This window comes from Xyrauchen texanus, chromosome 27, assembly GCF_025860055.1.
Source record: "Xyrauchen texanus isolate HMW12.3.18 chromosome 27, RBS_HiC_50CHRs, whole genome shotgun sequence".
NCBI classification, from domain to species: Eukaryota; Metazoa; Chordata; class Actinopteri; order Cypriniformes; family Catostomidae; genus Xyrauchen; species Xyrauchen texanus.
Window position 1 is genome coordinate 35,185,607 of NC_068302.1, and position 26,781 is coordinate 35,212,387.

At 37.6% G+C, this 26,781-nt stretch overlaps 1 protein-coding gene across 1 annotated transcript in view; it reads left to right on the forward strand.

Annotated features, from left to right (window-relative positions):
• The window catches only part of pip5k1bb (phosphatidylinositol-4-phosphate 5-kinase, type I, beta b), a 59,653-nt gene that overhangs the window by 18,170 nt on the left and 14,702 nt on the right, over positions 1 to 26,781 (forward strand). The window contains exons 3-7 of the mRNA XM_052094277.1: positions 682 to 750; positions 2,470 to 2,600; positions 6,100 to 6,217; positions 16,675 to 16,827; positions 18,151 to 18,447. Coding sequence (XP_051950237.1) covers positions 682 to 750; positions 2,470 to 2,600; positions 6,100 to 6,217; positions 16,675 to 16,827; positions 18,151 to 18,447 — 768 coding nt within the window. The remainder of the gene's footprint in view (positions 1 to 681; positions 751 to 2,469; positions 2,601 to 6,099; positions 6,218 to 16,674; positions 16,828 to 18,150; positions 18,448 to 26,781) is intronic.

Below are 26,781 nucleotides of genomic sequence, written 5' to 3' on the forward strand. Positions count from 1 at the left end.
CCACACATTGCTCCATTTACAGGCTACTTACACATTGTGGCAGGAAATCCTGTGGTCCGTATCAGGCTCTGTTGCAAATTGAATGGTTTATGGCTGGGCAGGGCCTGAGGACATTATTTACATATACTCAACTATAGGGCTGGGCAATATGGCCAAAAATATTATCACAATATTTTCTTTTCATATCGTTTATAATCAATATTTACAGTATCACGATATACATTTCATACCATTAATGGGGAAGCAATGCTTTCCACATTTTTGTTAGACCCCAAGAATTAATGTAAAAATAACTTGTTTGTAAACAGGGTAATCTACCTTTTAATTTAAAGTTCAAGATGTATACTCATTTTAGTTTAGTTTGTTGTATGACCCTTTTTTTGCCATAAATTCATCGTCTTCAGTGGACATTTGACTCTCCTCCTAGCCAGTCATTAAGTTTCCAACAAAGTTCCTCTTCCTGGATTTGACCAGGCGATTTCGAATGATCGACGTAATTAGCACCCCTGGTCTAGATGTAGAACATAGACTAAATATCGAAAATTACTCGAAAAGGTTTATCATCGATATTGAGGATCCCCCCTGCCCTACATATCAAGATATTTGTTTGCCCAGCCTACTGAACCAATGGTTGTAAATGTGTCTCATTTGACCTTTAACTCTTTATTGCTTTAATCAAAGATGTCATCGACCAATGAGAATGGAGTCAGCGGGTCTAGAAATAACAGTCGAGAGAAAACGTACAAAAAGGTAAAAATGTTTCTTATTTATTTATTATTTATTTGATAATTAAATAATTTTTATTTTATTATAATTAAACAGCTTTAAACATTTATTTATGTATTTAAATAAATAGATGTATTATTATCTATTCATTTAACCTTTGTCTTTTTTAGTTGAAGTGTGTTATTGTTGCGGCACACCAAATGGAAATGCAAAAATTAATAACACTCACCCCATCTGACATTGGTCAAACAGACAGTCCTGCCCTGAACTCCCTACATTTGTTAAACCACTGTTGCTATGTCATGCTCATAGAAATGCACAAACAAACAGAGCAATGCTACTAAGCCACAGTACATTTTTCAGGGAAATCAACCGAAAAATGGCTTACTTAAAGAAGCATTCAGTAATTTGTTTTCCTCAATAAAAATTGGAACTCCTAAAGACATGAATTGTTATTTTGCAATATATGTAGGAAATCATGACCACTCTCATTAAAACAAAGACTCCAGTTATATCAGTAATCTTATAAAAGCTGTTTTATTCTAGACGAAGAGGGTCTGCACATGGGGGCTGCCATGTTATGATCACATGACCAGCCAATTACAACTTGCTTAATCTCAGTAACTGTCCTGTTATTTGACACTTTCACTCATTGATTAAATTAATCATGGCTGACTGTGAATACTAAATTAATACAATGGCACCTGAAACTGAAAACGTTTTATTTTAAATTATGCTGCATCCAAGCCGCTAGGTGTCAGTATAAGTCCAAGATGACACAAAGACAAAAGTTACTGAGTGCAACTTTAATGGTCTCTTTGCAAATGAAGCTAGTATTTTCATATAAAAAATTACACACTTCAGCTTTATAAAGCATTTTTTGGTTTGTGTATTAGTTCATTAGTTTGATTTATGTACTCTTCCTCCTTGTGTTAAATATTAACATCATTAGCTAGTAAATGACACATTGATACACGCTAGCCTACATTAGTAAATTTTCCCTCAACACCTCTGTTTAGTCTGAAGAATGAGCTCCATTTTTCAAATCACCTTATTTTCAATGTCTCCTATGATGATTTCATAATGTTAATAGTGTCCACTCTCCTAAATATTGGTATAAACAGCGGTCTGTTGAATCTGTCCAAGATTCCAGGAGTTGATGGTGTAGTTAGAAGCCAACAACATGTAATCTACTTTTCTTGTTATGGTTGATCAAACCATTTCATTGAACTTTGCTCAAGAGGTTTGACCCATAAATGGCTCCCATAGTCATGGAAAATCTGGAAATATTTAAAATGTATGTATTCCAAGACTGGTAAAATAATGGAAATAAATAACATTTTAAAAGTCATTGACATTGCTGTAGTGAATATAATTTTTTTATTGTTATGCTATGCACAAAAATATTTCATTGGCTAGATATTGCTCTTGTGTAGAGTAAAATTGCACACAAGCCATATTGATATCTGATTTAGAAGCAAGTTGTTCTTTTATGTTGGTTCTTTCCAAATGAATCATATTCACAACTTGATCTGAATGATTCATTTACAATTTTATTTTAAACTTCCTTATTCAGTAATAGATCAAAAGTTGAAAAATGGATATGAAAATGAATTGAAAAAACCTGTGGGAACCTGTTTTGTGCATTTAAATTACCTCAATAGACCTACATTATATATATATAAAAAAAATTACTTGGGTTGACTGATTTATTTTGATTTTGTTTACCAATATTTTTGTCAGACTACGTCATCTGCCCTGAAAGGAGCAATCCAGCTGGGCATTGGTTACACCGTGGGGAACCTGACCTCAAAACCTGACCGAGATGTGCTCATGCAGGACTTCTATGTGGTGGAGAGTGTGTTCTTACCCAGGTATGGACAAAGGACAGTCTTTTGTGCAATTGCTGCATATTCTTTTTTTATAATTTATTATCTTCCCTGAGGTCCACTGATAATGTTAGTAAAGTTGTATTTATTTTTTGCACCAAAACTGTCATAATTTAGTTATGTGATGATGTACCACCCTGTTTTGGCCTCAGCAGCTCCTTTAAACTTCAATGTAAGCACCCACTGTTAAGATTGGCTAACATCGTGCAGCCCCTCGAATACAGCCATATTTGAAACTCAAAATCAATCATGAACAAGCTCCATTATACATTTCAGTGTTTACACATAACACATATCCTACACATTGTATCAGAATATATTAAACCTCACTCAAGCACAGTAGCACCATAAACTATCAAACAGTCATGAAGATTTGAAATATTCATGAATGAAACTATTTACTCACAGTTTTGCGATCGACCCAACAGTTTTTTTAACTGCCCATCCTTCAATAACAGTTCCTTTGCAAAACTTGAATCATATTATTACACGTTCAAGAGATCCACACTGATATGAGCTGAAAGAACATACAATCCACACTGATATGAGCTGAAAAACCCACACATACATAGTCCAAAACAGGATAAACAAGACGTGCACACACATACTATACAGTATCATCGTGCACTGAGGTGCACATTGGCGGAAATGCCGTCAAAACTCAAAGACGTCCGTATAGTGCATGTTTACATATACCAACAAGTAAAAATATTGCAGATGGGTGCGAGAACGAGCCCAGCACGCACTTGTGCTCAAAACATTAAGATGCAGAGCAGCTGACTGAAACCGAATGGGTTCTCCATTTTCAGAGTTGTAACTTGACACTGCATCTTTTAAAAGCAGCGCAATATACATGACAGCAGTCAAAGATGTCTGACTAGTGCTTGTTGATATACAAAAATAATTCAAAATACTCCAAATGGGCCTCCTTTGGTGTTCAGGAATAGTTAGTAGGCCACACCAGGCCTGTCCATCCTGCTTAACAAATTTCTCAAATTCTCACCAATTATTTGTTTAACATTGTATTGTGTTTGTGGCATTTTAGATTGGGTCATAAGCTCTCCATTTCTTTTCAAACAAGGAAATATTAGTGTCCCAATTAAATAAATATTGTGATTAATATCATGTGTTTTTTTTCCCAGTAACTTTTGTAAGCAAAGAAAACAAAATTATGTGTGCAAGTTTTATACATTTGTGTGGATGACTCCCGTAGCATAACATATATCTGTTGGTCAGTCTGTTTTTCAGCCACTGTATTAATTGTTTTTGTTTTAAAGTAACTTTTTAAACATTAATGATAATGCTGCAGTAAATTATATCCAGTATAATATGGGTTAAAAGGAACGTATTCTTTGGTGTTGATGAAGGGCTGTTTGAGCCTTATTAGACTAGTTTCCATCCACCTTTCACTCTATTTTGTTATCGACAAAGTGAAAATGCAGAAAATAAAATTGCGACATTTGCCGCCTTCTGCCCGTTTACATTCAAATGGCCTTTTATTGACAAAAAGGATGTGCGTGATGACGTCATGCCTAAAAAAACACTTTGTCGCATAAGTTTTGGTTTAGCACAAAATAAATCAGTAAAAGGACCATAAATCAATTTGTATATATATGTGTGCACAACTATTAAAGAAAAAATATTATGTGGTGTAATATCAGGGTTTACATATGATACATTCCTGATATTCAATGCTTTGAACAATCATCTAATGAAAAGAATCACCATCACAACTGCATTAAGTCCCGCATATTTCTCCAGCAACTTTTAACAACCAACTGAACTTGATTGTCATCTAAAATTTATTTTAGCTTCAAAATGCTAATTTATATTTTCTGAAGAAGCAGTAAATGCGATCTGAGGTAAAGAGGGTTAGATTTAAAGTATTTAAATGTTTTAAAAGGTTCAAAAGCTTATTTTCTGACAGTGAACTCCGCATTGGACAAATTGTTCTGATAGTTTATAGTCTTGAAAAAAGTGCAGAACATTCTGAGAACATCATTCAGCCAACTTTATTAATCTACAGAACAGGGTAAATGTAATTTAAGTTTGAGAAAAGAAAAGGCATATAAACTGTAGGTCTAAAAAAAAATGTTTTCGTTTGGTAATAAAAACATTTAATTTAATGCTTTTTTTCGTTTGGTAATTTATTTAATTTAATACAGGGGATTTTGATGCCATTTTTTTCAAAAGTAGACAAAAAAATAATTTAATAGAATTGGGCTGTAAGTGTTCCAAAAAATCTTCATGAAAATGCCAAAAAATTAATATATAAATAAAATGCAAATTTTATCAGCAAAAAGTGTTTCCAAACATGTTGCGACATTTCATGTATCGACATATAGTTCATGCACTTGAGTTAAACAGAAAAATATTATGTTGACATTTGTGACATTTTAGCAATAATGTGCGTTTCCATCAGCTTCATTTTGATGCACTAAAAACTTTCCGCAAAACATTCTTGGATGGAAACGTAGTTATTGATGTGACTATGGGGGTACATAAGACAAAAACATTTGGGAAGCCTACATCATCAGCAAGGCCATGAAAAATGAAGCATATGTCGATTTAGGAGATTTGCACACTGTTACGGTGTAGTGTCAGGTCAGTTGTCTGGCTCTCATTGGCCTGCTGTTGTGCCAGACAGTATTTAGAGAATAGCATCAATTTAGAGGTCAATTGTATCTGTTTGGATTGTCTTACATAAACGACACATATTGGGGTTTATCTAGTTGTGGGTCAAAGTCTGAAAACAGCTAACGGCTGGAACTCTAGTGTTGTCTGAGACGTGCCCTGAAAAATTACCAACTCTGTAACCCACTTTTGAGGGGTCACTGGGACTTTTTATCATAAGTGATTAGTAAGATATTTTTAAGTGATTTATAAAATCATTAAACCCTTTAAAGTCACATGTTTTTATTGAACAATTAAAATAGGGTTAATTTAAATACTAATGACATCATCACAACCTTTGAACACACTTTCTCATTAAAAATGAAAATGGGGTTAATCCGAATACTAATGACATGCCTCATATGGAGTGGCCTGGGAAAAAATAAAAAGCACAAAAGTGGGTTACAGGATTTGTTTTTCACAGAGCTCGGCTCGCTTACAGTTCATTTGATCATATGTAACTTATTTGGTTTTAGTTTGAGTAACTGCCAGTCAAACTTGACTAGGATCGCCTTGTGTCTGAAAAAGATTACCTCTGGTGTTTTCTGCTGGTGGGTCACATTGCAACAAGGACACACTGAATAGGGCTAAGAAAGATCAAATGTGTCTCTGTTCCTCTGGAATAAAGACGCATTTAGTTTGGGTTACAGTTTCTCATAATTTCCAGTCTTTTCAGAGGATCCTCAGATTCTGCCCTGAAGCTTCTTGTCCTGGAGAATGTGACATTAATTAATGCGACTCACAGTTGATTTACAGTACATGTACGTGTTGTTCTTTGTGATACCTGAAGAAAATACTTTCACTTTTACAGTGAGGGGAGCAATCTGACTCCAGCGCACCATTATCCAGACTTCCGTTTCAAGACATACGCACCTTTGGCTTTCCGCTACTTCCGGGAGCTGTTTGGGATCAAGCCAGATGATTACTTGGTAAGACACAATTTATTTATTTTGGTCACAGTTTATTAAATGAATAGTTCACCTTACCAATGTCGTTTTAAACCAGTACTATTTTCTTACTTTTTGAAACATAAATGGAGATGCTAGGCAGAATGTCCAAGCCTCGGTCTTTTCATATTACAAAAGTAGATCACAAAAGACAGCACAAAAAAGTACCAGAACATTTTCACAAAATTTGTAGATACATCTTGTTATCTTTATTCCAAGACTTCTAAAGTCATATGATAGTTTTGTGTGAAACAGACAGAAATTGTAATTCGCTGATAATCTTCCCCTACTCTGTAGCTTTCAAATAACATTCACGTTGCTGTTCAATTTGAAAATGGCGTCTTTGGATGCCAAACGTTAGGTCTGATATCATTGATGCCAAATGTCATTGGTACTAGTCAAGCGATGGAACGTGACGCATTTAAAAAAGCAATCACAAATTATATTTGAGAGCTTTGACATAGGGGAAGATTATCAGTGAATAATGACTTAAATATCTGTTCCTCACACAAAGCTATCATACGACTTCATAAGACATGGATAATTTGATGATAAATATTTTTTTAAATTAATAGGTGTCATTAAGGTTCCTTTCATTAGGCTACTATAAAAATTGTTAATACTTTATAATTACCCTAATTAATAAACTAATGCATACATAATATGCAATAGACTGTTAAGCATTGTATAACTAATTTGAGTGTAGTAATGTTCAAGTTAATATCTGGTGTTACCATATATAGTCTTTGTCATGATTCCCTTGTTGTCTGCCCTGTGTTTCACTAGTCTTTGTAAAAAACTACACTTCCCACAATTTCCGGCCCTCATCACTGCCAGCCCTGTGTCATTGTTCTCACCTGATTGTCGTTTGTTATCATCATGTCTCCCGTGTATTTAAACCCTGCTGTTTCTCCACTCCTTGTCGATCGTTGTATGTTTCATTGAATGTGAACGTTGATGTATGTTATCTTTGCCTTTCTTGGATGTTTCCCCAGCCTGTGTTCTTCTTGGATGTTTTTCGTGTTTTTGTTTCATTATTTCCCATCGTGGATGTTTCTTTTGTTCCTGTTTGTTTGCCTTCACTTTGTTTTCAATAAAGAACCCGCAGTTAGATCCCCACTCCTCGTCTGCCCTCGTCTGCGTACGTAACAGTCTTCATAAGAATGAATGGTTATTTGTTTTAGTTGTGTACTATAAAGTGCTTTCTGTGTATAGTGAAATTGTTTTCCTACTTAGAAATATACATTGAAATTATAAGATATCGTGAGAAAAAAGCACTACCGACAGCAGTAAAAGGCAAAAAAAAATTATACAATTGATGAATGTTGAATAAAATGACATTTTATATAATTAAGGGAAACAGTTGTCCAGCATCTGCAAAGAGCATCAAAAACTAGCACTTGTGCACAAACATGTAGTATTTACACAAAGTTTAATTGCATATGTTAAATTTAAATGGATGTATTTACATTTAGCAGAGAAATATAAAATTATAGTGCATTAGACACTGGAAATGTCCTGCCCCTTACTGAAACAGAAAATATGATTGGTTAGCAAATATCCAATCACGTCTGAAATTAACGTTCTGATTGTTGTATCAACTTAGACTGTCTGTCTTGCCAGTGCCATCAGTTACGGCCTCCTGCTGCTCCATGCGCATTTAGAGAGTAACTACAGTATGTACACTTTTTAAAATAAAATTAAAAACACAATTCACTCAATGGTGCTGCGGCATCATGTTAGTAGATTAAAAGTTCCAAGTCAAAAGCCTACTCGTTGTACTGACGGCCATACGTATCATAACTTACTTTAGGTGGGCATACGCAATGTATGCCTGCATATACCCTAGACTACACTACTGCTGTGTTGGAACTACATGGGTATTGAGTAAATTATCATTTTTTTTTTCCTTTTTGGGTGAACTATCCCTTAAATAGAGATGACTGAAAATGATGATGAGAAGAAGGTGGTGGATTTGAATTATTTCATGAATGAACTGCAAGGCCCAGTGACTCTGACAAGGTCATTCCCTTAAAGCTCTCTCTCTCTCTCTCTCTCTCTCTCTCTCTCTCTCTCTCTCTCTCTCTCTCTCTCTCTCTCTCTCTCTATCAGAGTAGAAACAAAGCATCTTTGTTTCAGTAAAAGTGTACTACTGGCCAATAATGAACTATAACAGTGTACCTTGCCAACTGTGACATTTTTAAATTCCCAGCTGGAACTAGTGCTTTGGTTTGTGTTCTCACTATGCAAAATGTGTCCTGGCACATTATGTTGTGAGACTGCAAGGTGATGGAAGTGTGCATATCAAGAGCCTGGGACTGCACTGCAACACTGCCTCACTCACAGCCACTGCAGTGCCTCTGCAGCATCCCTGAAGCTCTTGTACAGTTTAATCTATGGATGCATCCGAAAGATGAAAAATGCTGCCTTCACATGCTAGATATGGAGTTAGGAAGGCATCAATTTCCAAATCCAATATTTGCATCACATGCTGTCTACTAAGATTCATAGATGCATCCTTCGCTACTTTTGGTATTTCAAAATACTGTGCGTACGATTTGGTTGTGCGTTGAAAGAATACAAATTGTGTCTGAAGGAACGTTTGAAAGCTGTAAATTTGTTTATAGATATCCTATTTTAAACGTGCAACTTTATGTAATATATGCCTGGTTATATCTATTATAACTTGTTGTAGATCATTAAACAGGACATTCATTGAAACCTGTTTCCATATGGGCTGTTCACACCAAATGTGTTTTTACGGACGTCTTTTACCATTTTGCTGTGTCTTGTGTTTTTTCAGCATCTTGCACAGGAGCGCTGCATTTTTAAGATGCCATATCAAGTTAAAAGTGCTTGATCTTTTAAAAACGCATCTCAAACACCTGTGTTTTGTTCTATTTGTTGCTCTTGGTTACTCGTCGTCAATGAAAGTGCTGATGTTCATAGACTAATGAGTTGAAAGAATACAAATGGCATCTGAAGGAGCGATTGAAAGTGGTAAATTGGTTTATGAATGTCCCGTTTTTCCTTTCTCTCAATGTACAACTTATGAATATTTGCTTGGTTATGTCTGAAGCTCACTTGAGCCGAACGTGGGTTTTTTTTTTCCTTTTACGCTGTTTTTTATCGTTTTAATACGTAAACATGTGCTAGACAGATGTCTTTGACCATTTCACCATGTCTGACAAGATGGCTTGTCAAGTTAAAAGTACTTTCTTCTTTTAAAAGGCATCTTGAATCACATGCGTTTTATTCCTATGCCAAAACTATCTCAAATTAATGAATACAACATGATGAAATATTGACTGTATTTGAAGGACATTTTCGTCAAAAGTCAAATAAAAAAAACTTATGACAATTGACCATAAGTAATGAATATAACATGAAGATATATTGACTGTATTTAAAGGATGTTTTTGTCAAAAGACAAAAGCTGTGACTAAAATAAACTGTTTTAAAATGAACATTGCTCTGAACATTAATTATGTGAGGATGCATTTGGTCTGAACAGCCCCTTAGGAGGTGACTTCATATACACAATTGTGCCTGTGAAGTCACTGACTGACTGGGCGGTGTGGCAGCAATGCAGTCTGTGTGCTTGTGTGTGTGTGTGTGTGTGTGTGTGTGTGTGTGTGTGGGTGTGGGAGAGAGAGAGAGAGAGAGAGTCAGGAAGGAATTGTGGCTGATGCTGATTAGGCATATGATCTCATTCGAGCTGTTAATTGCCTCTTATGCTATTTAACATCAAATGGGCATGTAATTAGCCCAGTCGAGCGGTATCACTCCCAGATGTCTGTTAAGTCTGCTCTTCCCGTGTAATTTGTGAACCTGCACTCTCACCCCCTCTTAAATGAATCTTTAGTGTGCTGCCTTCAGCTTGCATTAGACAAAAGTGATTTTTACTGAAGAATACGTGAATAGTGCTTGCCCATGCAAAAAGTTAACTCAAGGTTACAGGTTACAAGGGTATTCTATGTGAATGATAGAGCATTGTTAGGTGCTTGCCTGGTTGATCTGGGTGGTTTTAGGTGATTAATTGTAAGTCTATGGAATCCCCTAACCCTAATTATGAGCATAAGTAATAGTGAAAATATCAAAGAAGACAAATACGTGCCCAGAGTGTGTTCAATTCAGTTCAGATGTAGGGTTCCCCTTCTGTCACTCACTCGAAGTTGTGTCAATGTAGTGACACTAGGGGTCGCTCTTGAGAGCCCCAAACACCTCCCATTCTTTGAGAAAAGGCCAATGAGAATTGGCAAGTGGAATTTTTATGCCACTCCCCCGGACATATGGGTATAAAAGGAGCTGGAATGCAACTCAATTCTGATTTTTTCTTCGGAGCCGAGTGTACTATCAGCGACCTGAATACTACTCCTGTTGCATTCATCTATTAAGAAGTGTATGCTGTTGGATATACTGCGCATTTCGAGCGACTTTCTCTCCTTCTGCATGACGAGTGCAGATTTCTCCCTTGGGCACTTTGACAATGGTAAAAGGGATGTATATTCCTTTTAAAGAGTATATTTTCTCTATTAGAGCACACACATTGACGTTGAACGTCTTTTTAAAGACGCGTATTTATAAAGATGCCTTTCCATCTTTGCGTGATTCCTGGATGCAGTCGTTATCTCTCCGCTTCTGTCGGCCACGGGCGCCATTCAGTCATTCAGGCGGACGACAGCGGTTCCACTGAAACACTTTCAGAGGCTCCTGGGGCAGTCACGCCACTCAGGTTGATGCACTCGTGTCCCGAGATGGTGCCGCGGCACATACCACGTAGCTATCACACCGCTCTGCCACCACTTATTCAGCCCTTGGACAGACCTTGCGTTTCTATGGGCAGGATTTCCCCTACAGCAAGTGTCCAGAGGTGTCGTGGTCACCACAGACGCCTCCAAACTGGGCTGGGGTGCAGTGTGCAATGGGCAGGGCTGGGTCTGCCTGCTCCCGGGGCAGTGCTTGCAGGTTCACCACCTGATCCCTAAAGGGGGTCGTGGAAACCTTGGGCACATAGCTCGGTCGGGGTCTCAGGATCACGTGAGAATCTGCCAGACCGAACTCAAGGCAAGAGTCGCTGACAGAGAATGCTTGTAGGTCCCCCACCCTTTTGATGGAGGTGAGCGCAATCAGGAGGGCCATCTTTAAGGAGAGCTCGACTGACTCTAGCAGCTCATACGGGGCCCCAAGACGTCAGGACCATGACTGGGTTGGCACATCAACTGCCTAGAGTTGCTGGCTGTACTACTCGCCCTGCGGAGGCTATTGCCATTGATTCAGAGCAAGCATGTGTTGGTCCGGTCTCACAACACAGCGACAGTAGCATATATAGGCGGCGTACGCTCTCGTCGCTTGTCGCAACTCAAATATGTGCAAGACAGCCCCCCAGTGAGCCGTCTTGCACAAAGTCAGGGATGTGAAAAAAGTCACTCTCGTGGCCCCATACTGGCCCACCTAGACTTGGTTCTCGGACCTCACTCTCCTCACGACAGCACCTCCCTGGCAGATTCCTCTGAGGAAGGACCTTCTTTCTCAGGGATGGGGCACAATCTGGCACCCACCTCAGGAACCTCCACGTCTGGCCCTTGGACAGGACGCGGAAGATCTAATTGGCCTACCACCACCAGTCGTAGACACGATCACTCAAGACAGAGCTCCCTCTACCAGGCAGCTTTATGCCCTGAAGTGGCATTTGTTCACGAATTGGTGTTCTTCCAGTCAGTGCTTTCCTTCCTGAAGGAGAGGCTGGAGGGACGGCTGTCCCCCTCCACCTTGAGGGTATACACAGCTGCTATAGCAGCACACCACGACGCAGTGGATGGTAAGTTTACATTACATTTTACATTTATGCATTTGGCAGAAGCTTTTATCCAAAGCGACTTACAGAGCCCTTATTACAGGGACAATCTCCCTGGAGCAACCTGGAGTTAAGTGCCTTGCTCAAGGACACAATGGTGGTGGCTGTGGTGCTCGAACCAGCGTCCTTCTGATTACCAGATTACCAGTTATGTGCTTAGACCACTACACCACCACCTCTGGTAAGTCCCTAGTGAGCTGCTAGAGTTAGTCGAGCTTAAAGCCCTCTGCTTAAAGACACTCAGAATCAGAATCAGCTTTATTGCCAGATATGTGTACACATACGAGGAATTTGACTCAGGATTGTACATTGCTCACGATGTGCTTACTCCTACAAAAATATGATAACACAATAATAAAATAAAATCAGACATAGGCTACAGTGTAGACAACACAGATATACACACTATGAACAAAAACAATATAGATATATTGACTAATAGTGATTCTCACGTGATCCTGAGACCCCGACCGGGCTATGTGCCCAAGGTTTCCACGACTCCCTTCAGGGATCAGGTGGTGAACCTGCAAGCACTGCTCCGGGAGGAGGCAGACCCAGCCCTGACGTTGCTGTGTCCGGTGCGTGCTTTGCGCACCTACTTGGATCACCCAGAGTTTTAGACACTCTGAGCAGGTCTTTGTCTGCTTTGGTGCACAGCGGAAAGGGAACGCTGTCTCTAAACAGAGGCTTGCCCACTGGATTGTGGATGCCATTGCATTGGCCTACCAGACCCAGGCTATGCCCGCCCCCTTGTGGGTTCGAGCAAATGCTACAAGAGTTTGGCATCCTCATGAGCACTGGCCAATGGCACCTCTCTCTCAAACATCTGCAGAGCTGCGAGCTGGGCAACACCCAATACCTTCGTGAGATTTTACTATCTCCAGGTTGGGCCGGTTTCGTCCTGTGTTCTTTCAGGTACGAACAGGTAGTGTTCGGTAATACGGAACAGCTGGCTGGCTGTATCGCTTGCGTATAGAGCCTTTCACCTCTCCTGAGGCAAAAATGTGCGGTTTTACACCAGTCGAGTTCACAAAGTCGTGGACCCTGGATGTCCTTCCTCCCTAGCCCTGTTGTTCGCGAACTTGGCTGGACAAGTTTGCAGCCAGCCCCACTACTGGGTCTAATATGCCCTGTACTAGGATAGGTGCTCCAGAGGTGCCGATTACTCCGGTAACCCCTGTGATGTATATTCCGCGGTACTGTCTCCCTGTCAGCAGACCCGCGTCTCCCTTGGGCAGAGCTCTCTCTGCCCCCGGTCGCTGTGTTTGTAGAGTCCCCCCTTTCGTGGTGGGACCTACCACCGCGCATCTTCCATGTGTGGCTGCTGAGCCCATGTGTCGTATTGCCACATGCTGACCTATCCTTTTGGACAGGATGTATGATAGCATTAGATGGCCCCAGCCGATTCTAATACTCTGTGGAGAGAAAACATAGAGAGAAAAGGCTGCGGCTGGGGCGGCCTGCTCCCATGCTAGTTACGTCGCTTCCCCCCTCAGGGATGTGGGGAACTACATGATGTCTTTTGGGGCATTGGGGGAGGTTATGTGCAATCTGATGCACCTGATATTATGCACGCAGCAGCCTGCATGCACCTGCATCAGCAGTTCACGTAACACGGTTCAGCTGTTGTGGCGTTTTTCTATGGGGATCCCTAGTGTCACTACATCGACACAACGTCGAGTAAGTGACAGAAGGGGAACGTCATGTTTACTGTCATCTTCACCGTCCCTCTTGCCACAACACTGTACTAGCCACTGAAATGGCCAGACCTTGTTTCGGCTCCTCAGCACAAAACCTGAATGGAGTTGCATTCCAGCTCCTTTTATACCCATATATGTCCGGGGGAGTGGCGTGCAAATTCAACTCGCCAATTCTCATTGGCTTTTTCTCAAAGAATGGGAGGTGTTTGGGGATCTCAAGTTTGACCCCTAGTGTCACTACATCAACACAATGTTTCGTTCCCTCCATCCGGGAACAGAGGTTACGACAGTAACCATGACATTTTATGATGTCACTAATGACATGGCGACTACATTTTACATAATATAGTCACATGGGAATTCCTTAATATTTGCTTATGTCCACACTTAAATATTCCAGAAAAAATCTGCATAAAGGTTCTCAGTCAAGGCCACAATAGTGGTAACATACTAGAAATACTATTCATACTACATTACATAGTATTTCAAACCATAATATACTACATTGGTATGAGCTCACTGTATTGCATGTTTAATTCAATGCTATACAGTTATCATCTTGAACATATTCTCGAACACATTTTCAAATCAATTTTACATTTTGGCACTTTGCTCAAATAATAAATCAAGAAGGATGTCAAATGAATTTACAGTATGCATCATTTCTACACTCCTACATTCACATGCAACATGATGTAATGTGACTACATATGAATATACGGTAGCATACTACTGTTTAAAACATTAATCATGGAATAACAGTGATTCAATTAGTAATTAAAAGAGTATACAGTGTATGCTGTCCAGTATTCAGTTATTTTCCAAACATAGCCATACATGCAGAAAATCTGCACAGTATATACTGCATACTGCAAAAGAGTTTATACACTAGTCTTTGTACACAAGGCCATTTTTCAGTGGCTGTGCAGACAATATTTTGATTCCCAAGTGCTTTTGTACAAAGATATATTTCAAAATGTTTTTTGTATTGTAATTAGGTACTAAACATTTGGATGTCTATATAAAAAAGATATGTAGAGACAAGGATGAAAATAAAGTAGGAGTGGATGAGGCTAAAGGGGAATAAATGAAGTGCCACTTCATGCTTCTTGATTTTGTTGTTTTAATTTTTGTAATTATGCAGGATAGGACAGAGGAAGTGCAAGTTAATTAAGAAGTCACACACGCACACATTCAATGACTCGCAGAAACAAATGCAACGGCCATGTGTTTGAGCTCGGGGTACAACGTGACTAGTGACTTTCATTAGGCACACTCTGAATGTGAGAGTCTGGCCTCAGTTCAGTTCTGTCCTCACTGTTGTCCTTAGGGAACTCAGCCAGCACAGAAACCTCAGTAAAAATGTTTGCTTAAAGACCTCATAATATTTCTTTTTTTTTTCTGAAAATTTTTTTTCTGAAAAACCAATTAAACTGTGGGACATGCAGGCAAAAATAAGGTAGTCTTTCAGTGTGTTTTTTGGTTAGTGCCAATAAAATATAGTAACAAAAACATATGTCAATGCACTGATGTTTTATGAGAGATGTTTAAATAGTAATTCATAGTTTTTATGTTTACTGTTGTTCATTTATGCAATGTTTTTGCAGTTATGAGCATATAAGATGCCTTCAGTTGTCTATTTTTGTAAATGTACCAGAGTACAGCATTATAAATTGCAAATACTGGCGTTGTTGTCTTGTGCATTTCAGAATTCAGATGTCTTCTAATTATTAACTAGATTTTAATTTTATGAAGGAAATGGTAATGCTTGCATGGCAGTAAAAGAATAGTGTTAAAGTTTAGTATTTTAGATAAGCTTAGGTTTTAGGCTTTGGTTCTGTAGTTCAGATTTCAACTTTTTCCTTTTTGTTATATGAAGGTCACATTAAAACTGACTCGGAAATTTGTTCCAAGGCCATCATCATTTATTTTTGGTACTTTTCAAATGCATTTTATGTTAGAATTGTTTTGTTTTAGCCTTGTCTCAGACCCAGACTTTCAATATTAATCTATGAAAATCCATTAAAAAAAAATAATATGTTTAGACCTATCATAATCTGAATGAAGAGTGAAACAAACCTTAACCATTTTAATATTTATTGCATGAACATGATTTCTATCATTTTTTCTAATATATATCTGTCCCACAGTTGTGGCGTAATTTCCACCCCACAATTTTGTCCCTAATTAAGTGGTATTTTTATTTATTTATTTTTAAAGTAAGTGTACTTGTTTACCAAGTTGACAAAAGTGACAGTGAAGAGCATTCTTGAGGTTAAATATGAGACAAGTGAAAAAATGTCATGTTTAACCATTAAAAGCATGGGAATTTCACCAAACACAATTGCACATATTCAGGTCTTTAGAGACACAGCACATATATCACAAATTGGTCTACAAAAGACCCAAATAGTGTCACATTTTCAATATATTTTTAAGACAATCAGAAAATAATAGAATAAAACATATTGTGATATTTTATTTTTCATATTTCAAAGAGATAATGCAAGAAATCAGGACAAATCTAGAACAGGATCCATTAGTTTTACTGAAATTTCATGAAACGCAGCTGGCTGTCAAACACATATTGAGCATAACACATAAGCTATACAGAAGTATTTACTCATTGAGCCTATAATAGATGCACAACTTAATATAATATCAGTAGTACACCCAAATGACAATAGTCATATCATGCTGTTCATGCATGTGAAAATGGATGAGGTACAGGGGGTGGAATGAGGTCCTGGGTCACTAAAGACCCGAGGTATGCGTTTAACAGTTAAAAGAAAATTTGCCTTGCTAGCACTGCAATTCCCAGACAGTGACAGTTGCATGCTGATAACATTTTGTGTTATTTATAAATGTTTCTTTCTCTGCAGTACTCCATTTGTAAAGAGCCCTTGATTGAGTTGTCTAATCCGGGCGCCAGTGGCTCTCTTTTCTACCTGACCAGCGATGATGAATTCATCATCAAAACCGTCCAGCACAAGGAGGCAGAGTTTCTACAAAAACTTCTTCCAGGATACTACATGGTAGGTCTCAGTAGAGCATCATTTAAATGTATTCTCCCCAGTAAAGAAGGGTTTTAATGACCTCAGTAGCTGCCTAAATACACTGAACACAAAAAGTAGTTTGATAAAAATGTATGAATGTCATTGCATAACATAACAACATATCACACCAAGTGGCATTTATTTTAAAGAAAACATGTTTAAATTAAACAATAGATATCCTGTTAAGATTTTTATAAAAATGTATTTGGACAGTCGTTGTCAAGCTAGTCGATAATTGACAAACTATACCTGTGGTTACTCTGCTAGGGCACCTGACTTCAAACAATCACTAAAAATCACCTTGAGACAAGTTTGTTAAAATTAATTGCAAAAAGGGCTCAGAAAAGTGAATTAGTTGAGAAAAGGCCTTGCATCTTTTGTTTGGAGATGATACTTGATTGATATTTTGTAATTACATTCAGACATTTTTAATTGTGACTTTAATGTTCAAATACTTTTTGAAACACTGTTTAGCACTATGGCCTGCATATTCTGAGGACTAATGTGATCTGAGCATTTAAAATACATTTTGTGGAAACTTTATTGTTATAAAGGAACATTCTTCACTGTCAGGTCACACAGGTCATATGTACTCAGTGTCTCTTTTTCCAGCCATTCCAGTTCAGTATGATGTGTAAACATTGTTGCTAATAACCAGAGATGAATGGCTAACAAACTTTATTTATGTTTTGTGTTGTGCAACCTTTGCTGGTAAAGTCATGCCATCTATGCTGGAAAATAACTGGACAGACAACGAAAATAGAATTAGTTAAAGGAATAGTTCATCCAAAAAATTCTTTCATCATTTTATATTTCTCATGTATGACTTTCTCTTTTCTGTGTTATACAAAAAGTGAATTTTTGAAGAATATCTTAGCTGCTCTTTTCCATTTCATCAAGGTGAATGGGCTGTCAAGCTCCAAAATGACAAAAATAAAAGTACCTTTTATTTAAAAGTGGTCCAAATGACTTGTGCGCTATATTCCAAGTCCTTTAATAGCTTTGTTTGAGGAACAGAATGAAATTCAAGTTGTTCGTCAAAAATTCGCCTCCACTGCAACTCTCAAATCAAATATGACACCATTAGATGCTTTGCGTCATGTATGACATCAGTGATGATTGGTCACAGGACATGTGAGATCAAATGTCATTAATTCAACATTGATAGAATTTTCATTATTAGGGGGAACTATTCCTTTAACTGAGTTACATAAATTATCATTTGACTTGCTGTTATAAATCAAAATGAAGCTAAGTTTCAGTTCGACTAACAAAGTCATTTCTTTCCATTTATTTGCACAGAACCTCAATCAGAACCCAAGGACTCTCCTACCCAAGTTCTACGGGCTGTACTGTATTCAGTCTGGAGGAATCAACATTCGTCTCGTGGTTATGAACAATGTTTTACCGCGGTCTTTAAAGATGCACTACAAATATGACCTGAAAGGCTCCACGTACAAGAGGCGAGCATCACGGAAAGAGCGGGAGAAGACCTGCCCCACATATAAAGACCTAGACTTTGTGGACATGCACGATGGCTTGTATTTTGACACAGAGACTTATAACGCCTTGACGAAGACGTTACAGCGAGACTGCCGGGTGAGTGCACAAATCTCAATCTGTCAGGTCTGGATTTTAGTTGCATATCTTCATTCACATACTTCGCACACTACCCATTCTTAATAATGTGCACGATTAGGAATAGTGCGTCCAACAATCATAATACGTTGAAAATGGAATGTCAAAGGTTCCCAGATGGTGTACTTATCCTGCTAAAAAGACCATCTTAAACCATCTTAAGCTGGTCTAGCTAGTCTACCAACCTGGTTGAGAATGTTTTCAGATGGTCTAGCTGGTTTAGACCAGCTGACAAGAGCCCCAAACTCTTCTAAAACAGTGAAAAACAGCCTGGTGGCCAGTTAAGACCAGCAAACCACCTTAGGCTGGTTTAAGAAGATTTTTTTTAGCAGGGATTTCCAATTATTTGTTTTCCAAATATGCATCCATGCATGCTTTTTTTGGTCCACGAAACGTTATGCTACAGAAGAGGAGTTTTTAACAGTTCTCCTTCAACCTTTTTGCTATGCCGAGTGTGCTATTTGGAGCATGCTTCAGAAACACAAAGATGTAATTTAAAAGATATACACATCACATTGGTATGCCAAAGATTCCATGATGGTCAGTTTTAATATAACATAATAATCTGGCCTGAGTGTTAACACAGTGTTAGATTACAGGGTATCAAGAGACAAATCATGCTGTAAATGCATCATTTTGCTCATATATCACTGGAAAAAGCCATACAAATGTATTTTATCTTAAAATAGAGACAAACAATGTGTCATGTTTTGTTTTCCTGCCTGTGTTTTTCTATCTGAAAAAAGGTGTTTTTTGGGGATTCCAGAAATGCCATTTAGATTTAGATTTCCCCAGATTTTATATAAAGCAGCACCAGTGATTGGGAGTAACTAACTGAAAGTAGCAACATTACTATCTGAAATAGATTTTTTTAGGTCGGTTTTTTTTTAGTTAGCTTTTTTAAAATGCTGTTGCGTGACAAATGCCAAATCGCTGTTTTATTGCATTGTATTGCACATAACAGAGCATGCTGATGCTATAATCTTTGGGCTCTCCTAATATACTCTCTTTTTTTGTGTTTGTGTATGTAGCATTGGAGAGTCTGATTCGTTTTGGTCAATTGGTTTATTTGGATGTGTGAACTAACTACTTCAAAAAATTATTCACTGCTTCATTTGAGTTCATTTAATTCATTTTTTTGTAGCTTGTTATTGCTTAAATGCTTCTGTTCACCACTATGATTATGAACCAGTTATGTAAAGTTGGGTTGGAACCACAAGAGGGTGAGTAAATGATGACAGAATCTTCATTTTTGGCTGAAGTTTACTTTTAACTACATCAAAATTATGGCTTGGGAAACTACAGTTTCAAAGTAGCTTTCCGAACACTGATCTGAGGCCATTGAGAGAGTCTGAAATGATGTTCTTTTTCACCCTTATTCATAAACACCCACTATGAGGAGATGCCACAGTTTCACAGAAAACAAGTTCATGACAGTTTTCGGCCTTGCAGTAGCTTATTAACAGATTAAAAATGTGCTGAGTGGCTAAACTCCCCATTCAGCTGGAAAACAAACTGCATAAATCCAGTCTGACGTTCCTTTCTTTTTCAGAATATCAATACCTCGAAATGGTCTAGTAGATACTGTTGTAGTTCTTATGATTTTTCCATGACATGATTTTGAAAACAATCAGACTGCATATTTTCCTTCCTAGTTGTCCATCAATGCTTAATTGGAGGCTTTTGTTGTGAACAGTTAATGTGTTTGTCTTGCATGGTCTATTGTGATATTTCAATATACATTACAGTATTTGACAACCATAGAAAATGTTTTTTGTTCAAGAAAATGTATTGATATATAACTCAACAATATGTGTTACGGTCTACTGATTTACATTTGATAATTTGACAGACGCTTTTATCCAAAGCAACATACAATTTAAGGACTTTCAGTCGATTTAAAATGTTTAATCAAGTTAATTACATGATATACTAATTAATACAATAAGCAATAGTTAATTGAATTAATCGCAATTAATCACATTTATAAATGTTTGCCCAGAAAAATATAATTATAAAATTATTATAAATAATCCTATTTAAATAATTACAAATAAAATATATACAATTAATAAAATAATTCTTATAATTAATATATTTGTTTCACAGTATTGTGGCAGACAAGTAAAACATTGATTTGTCAATAGAAAAAGTGAATTTAAAATGCAATATATCGTCTTGGTTACTGTTGCAACCTCCATTCCCTGATGGAGGGAACGAGAAATTGATGTAATGATACTAGGAGTTGCTCTTGGGAGCCCCAAACACCTCCAATCTTTGAGAAAAGGTCAATGAGAATTGGCGAGTGGAATTTGCATGCCACTCCCCCGGACACACAGGTATAAAAGGAGCTGGCCGGATTGTGGCTCCGGATAATGTCGAGTGAGTGACAGAAGGGGAATGTTTATTTTCATATTATTGAACATATTTATTGGCCCACGGTCTATTGCAATTTGTCAATCTGTCTGAAGTAGACTTAAAAGAGCTTTTGTAAAGAAGCGTCTATGTACAAGTGTCAAACAGACGCTTTTGGGGCATCTCATTTTCATTGTGTTGCGTCATAAATACAGCATTTTAGGACAGAGTGTTGACACTGCATTTTAGGACTCAAGTTAAACAGATTAAAACGTAGAATTTGTATTTGGAATTGTGCCCCGTCCAGCTATGTTTGAACATAAGAGCGAGTCCTCATCTTGAGCTGTCTGTAATGCATTCTGTAAGTGTGGTTTGGTGCCTCTATGGCTGCACGACTGTACAGCTAGATTTTGCACTTACTGCCCCCTACTGCAAACATGAAGGTGATACTTTAAGCTTGTATTGCTCTGATGGTAGAGATATTCCTTATTACATTCTGGGGAAATGATCAATACCCCTTTCCACCATGTTGCTCATATCAGCGCCGCTTACTACAGAAACTTAAGAAGCGATCTCAATACCAGCCAACTTTTGTAAGACCGAACGATGATTTAACTAACAACATTCATTCATAAACAGCCTAAACAAGCGAGTAAAAGTTCATATATCCATGTTTTGAATTACTATACACTTAGCATAAAGAATAAAGAACACTTACTCAAGCTGTACTGTACTGCCCTACAAAGGGAAAAGACCTTAACTCACTAGAATGTGGAACTAAGATAAAATGACTTTAAATGTTTTGTTTAAATTTGTAATGTTTGTGTGATAAGTATTCGCAGAGTTTCAGCTCATTATTGTGACGTGTTTCAGGAATATGCTCGTGAAGACAGAGACGGCGCACCCTGTTTATTTTCTTTATTTTACAAAAGCACAAGTTTTTGTTGTTATTGTGAAGTGACACAAATAAAAGTAGACCCTTTATAGTTTCTAATGATGTCTTACACTTATCTGTATGCCCAAAAATTACAGAGTATTTTAAGTTGTTTCCGCTGTTATGAGGAACAAATCCTGCAGGATGCACCGGCCCATCTATTGACCCCAGAGGGTAAAACATGATAGTAAAAACACTCAACGATATTTGTTTTCTACACTTATTGAGGTGTGGTGTGTGTCAGATTGCTTCAGTGATAGATGTATGACAGTACTACACCATAATTTACACCATAGGGTACCGTAACTCCATGCCGGCACAGTAACTTCACTTTGACGCATGGCTAAACAAAGGCAGAGTGCCCTAACTCAATTTGAGCGTTCCAAAACAAAGCCAAAGTGCGGTAAATGGAGTTACGGAGTTCTGCCTTGGTTTCTCCTGTGCTGTTAAGTTACTGTTAAGACAACCCATTAATTTCTCAAAAAAACAACGACATTAACTCAAGATACTTATCCACATGATAAAGGAGGTCTTGAAAGTCTCAAAAATATAAATAACTCATTTTAAGTTACGGCCTTTTGCCTTTGCACGGCAGTGTACATATAAACAAACTAAAGCAACTTTCCTCATGTCAAGCTCTTGCATTGCAGCATCCCATTCAAAAATGATTATCCCTATGCCATATTCCCTTCTAAGTCAATTAACCTCCACTGTGAGAGCTTCCGATGGCTGAAAGATGATAGCGGTCAGTCAGTCATTTTTAATGGAAATTCTGTTTGTAACAGCCCTACATTATGGATTGTGCTCTCTTCTAAGTGCCCTGTGAATACATGATCAGCGCCATTTCAGGCACACTAAACAGTTGTGGGGGGGAAAGTGTGTTCTCGTTCTAGAAAGCATTTAATTGGACAAGGTTTCTCAACCTCTTCGTGATGTCATGTATGTTCCTGAGTCTTTTTTAACCAGAGGAGGAGAGAGACTGTATATTAGAAATGCTTATATCATCTGAAAATTAAAGTTGTCAATATTTAGAAGTACACTAGCATATAGATGACCTTAAAGCTAATAGATACCTGTATGGATTGAAAGCAGCAAAAAAAAAAATCTCTGTTAAATTCACAGGGTCTTTAACGTTGCTTGCATCTTGTGGTTGAGCTTGCAAGTAATAGCTCCTATAAATACATACTAGTTGGGATCTGGTGTTTCATATGATTCTCTTAAATTCTTAGTAGAAATAAAAACGAGACAAAGTTGTCGACATTAAGTAAGAGTATTGCAACTGTATTACTAAAGAGTATTGTAGTGTCTTCCCAGGACAAATACATATCTGATATGTTACATTTTAGTTTTACTCTTAAGGTTCCCACCAAACAAAGCTTTTAACAACAAACCACAAGTAAACACAAGTAACTGAATTACCCAAATCAATGTGGCGTGATGTTCCAGCAGTCTGTGGCTATTTTGTGCGTCTCGAATTCTTGAGCGGGGCTGGCACTGGGCCAAATGCATTTTTTTGCTGTTCATTTTGTTTACCAATAAAGCTTCACGATGTTGCCATTTTTGGTGGCATTCCAGAAATGACATGTTGTTAAAAAGGTTAGAGACTGAGGGTTCCATTTATAACAGTCTTTTCCTGAAAAGGCCAGATTTCTTTCTTTGCGCCTCAAGTATTTTCTGTCTGGCCTATATGAGCACTGAACAGCTAAAAGGATCAGCCATTATGCAAGTCACAAGAGGGCCAAGCGAGGGAAGACTGAGAACTGAAGTTTCATACAATACTGACCATGTTTGGTAACAGTCTGTCCACTGTAGCCCATGAGATCTCCCTGCAATTTAGCCTGGTGAAGCTACAGTTTTGAAAAAGGCCATTTAGAGGCCTTTTTATTGACGTGTATAGTGACCAACCACAGATCATTTTGTTTTTACAAGCCTTTTAGGCCTTTTAGGATATCTTAAATAGATACCACAATAATAGCTCTCTGAAGAAAAATGTAATTGGATAAAGGCGTGACAGTCCCAATGAACGGTTGTACAGAAAACTATAAAATAGAGGTGTGCCATCTGATGCCAAGGGTGCTTTCGCACTAGCACTTTTGGTGCTCAACCAGGTTTGTTTTACGTCAAAGTTCAGTTTGTTTGGATAATGTGAATGCAGCGCACCTTCTAAACGCACCTGTGTCTGCTTGAAAAAGGTGGTCATGGTACGGTTCATGTGAACTCCAATACAGTTCCCTTCTGAAATTGGAATTGCGAAGGTTAACCGCTATTGATGACATATATAAACTTAGATGTCTTAGATAAAAAAAGATAAACATAAATTATGATGAAAGCCATTAAATGCCATGGATCAATATTTACTGAGTAATCCATTATTTTGTAGAGAATACATTTTCGCCTATGAATTTGCACCAAAACTATAAGCAAAAATACTCTTTTTGTGTTGTTTTGCCAAAGTTGGAATGCCTGTAATTCCAGAAGTATTAAATATATCTTAATATACTTTTAGATTCTGGTTCTCAACAAACTTTCCTTTTTTTTCTTCATTTTAGGGCCCTAAATAGTAAAATTCCAGAGATATGGGGCTCTTAATGTGGCTCCATCTGAAAACTGTTAAATTATATCCATTTTCAATTGTAAAAAAACAAACGTGGGTCACGTGGTATGAAGTTAGTTTTTCTTGTCCAACAAAACAAAGGTCTGAAGCACAAAACATTTTGAAACTGGAAATATATCTTTATATATTCACATAAAAACAATAGCCAAAATCTTAATTTTTGAGAATCCTAACCATATTATTAAGAATAAGCAACACATGTTGCTTTTCAGTTAGTGCAATACCTATAACTAGTTTTTGGAATTCAGAAATGTAAATATCAATCTATGGTATTTAATATTTTGGCTTTCATCATAATCTATGTTTTTCTTTATTTAGAAAAAGTTTGTTTGCTTTGACATGGAATTATCCTACTTTTGGTTTTTGGTTCTCTCACACAATGTGCATGCATTCATCACAGTATGCTCGGACTGTCCACATGCAGCCCAGTTTATCTCAACACGTGAACAGTCCACGTCTGAGTGTATCACAAAGCAGTCAGGATCGCCTCCATATCAGCTCGTGTTCAAAACAAAATAGTTTGAAAAGCTAGAGCACTTGTCTGTACACGAGACGTAACAGCATGCTGAAAAACAACACTAGCATTAAGATTACATACAACCTAACTTCAACATTTAAAATGTCATAGTCTTTTAAAGATTGCATAAATGATTTCTTTGATATTCTGAATTTGTTGTTAACAAGTTCTTTAAACTTTTCAATCTACTTGTTTCTTTATATTGTCTTCCTTTTAACACTATGCACTTTTAAAAACTGTTGTGCTTAATGCAAGGAAGGACACACACACACACACACATACTGCAATCTAAACAAATTCCCATAAATACTATAAGTGTCCACTCCAAGATTTTATTGTTAGCTTTTCCTTTTGGCTTTGTCCTTTTAACAAAGTGAAATGAACACTAAGCAGAAAGTTTTTCCTGAGTAAGCAACACACCCAAGGCCTCACAGCCACATACTGCAGAGCATTTTAAAGCCATATCTATAAGAATTAAGAATAGTAAGGCATTACTGCCTGTAAATGGATCATTCTGGGCAACCCATCACCAACCAGACAACATATTTTAACAGCCTTTATGGGATTTCAATACCGCATAGAGCATATCCCAGCCGTTTATCTTCACTCTGTCTGAATGCCTTCTATGCGGTGAACGGAAAAGTGTAAGCATTCATTTTAATGACCCGAGACTGATTCAATGAAGATTGCTGCCATTACACTGTCCCTGACACATGAAAAATAATGGTGCTGGTCTTTTTGGAGAGCTTGGAAATGGAGGTTAATGATGGGCTTCTCGTAGTGCTAGCAGTTGTCTTTTACTTTTTTACAGTAAGAAGAGAGGATGTATCTAAATATTTAAATTGAATGGTGCATTGTGTAATTTCTGCACCTCTATTATTGTCATCTTCTCAGTGACCATGTTTACATGCACTTAAGATAGTAATTTATTCCAGGGATTTTGCAGTAAGCAGTGTTCTGAAAAGTCATGTAAACGAGAACCCAGATTTCCTTACGCCATTTAAGAGATTAAGGGAAAGCAGATTAACAGACCTAGGTTTCTCCCAGTGCATGCAGCTTAATGAGGTCATGTAAACACATAAGTGGTGTTCTTACAGGTTTTTGAGGAGTACACATGTGTGTGGAACAGACCGGATAAAAAACATCATAGGATGAAGCTCAACAACAAGTCAATACAGCAGAAACAATTAAACATTTCAGGGACTACAGTGGGAAAAGCACATACACTATAAACTATACGCATTTACACACACACCAATGTAAAATATCAACGGTCCCTCACATTCGCATAAATGTGCTCATACATTTACGATAGTTGTCAATAACATCGACTAATTTTTTCAGCCCGACTACAGTCTATACAGTATTTAATGCAATTAAATCAAAAGTAATTTTAATTAAATGACTGAAAAATTAAGAGTAATCACTTACTTTACATTTTTCAAGGAAAAAGTTACTTAAATACAGTAATGAATTACTTAGTAATGCATTACACCCAACTCTGGACATTTATCACTGCTCAAGGAAAGATGTTCTGTGTATATTGACAATAAAAAGTTGGATTGTAAATAGATTCAGGGGACGGATTCACAAAAATGTTCTTAAGGAAAAAAAATTAAGAAAGATCTTTGGATAAATTATAAGAAGTTAGTGAGAACGTTTCTAAGTGCAATTCTTAAGAACATCTTAATTTTTTTTCTTAAGAATTAAAATATAGGTAAATAAAAAATTAAATATAATGGAATATAGGCCCGTTCTATATAACGCGGCGGCACATTTTTGCTTATCGCGGCCCATTCGGCACGTTTCGCGGCCGACCCACCGGCCTGCTCGGTTCTCCCGATGGCCAGTCTGCCCCTGATCACCCCCAAAGTG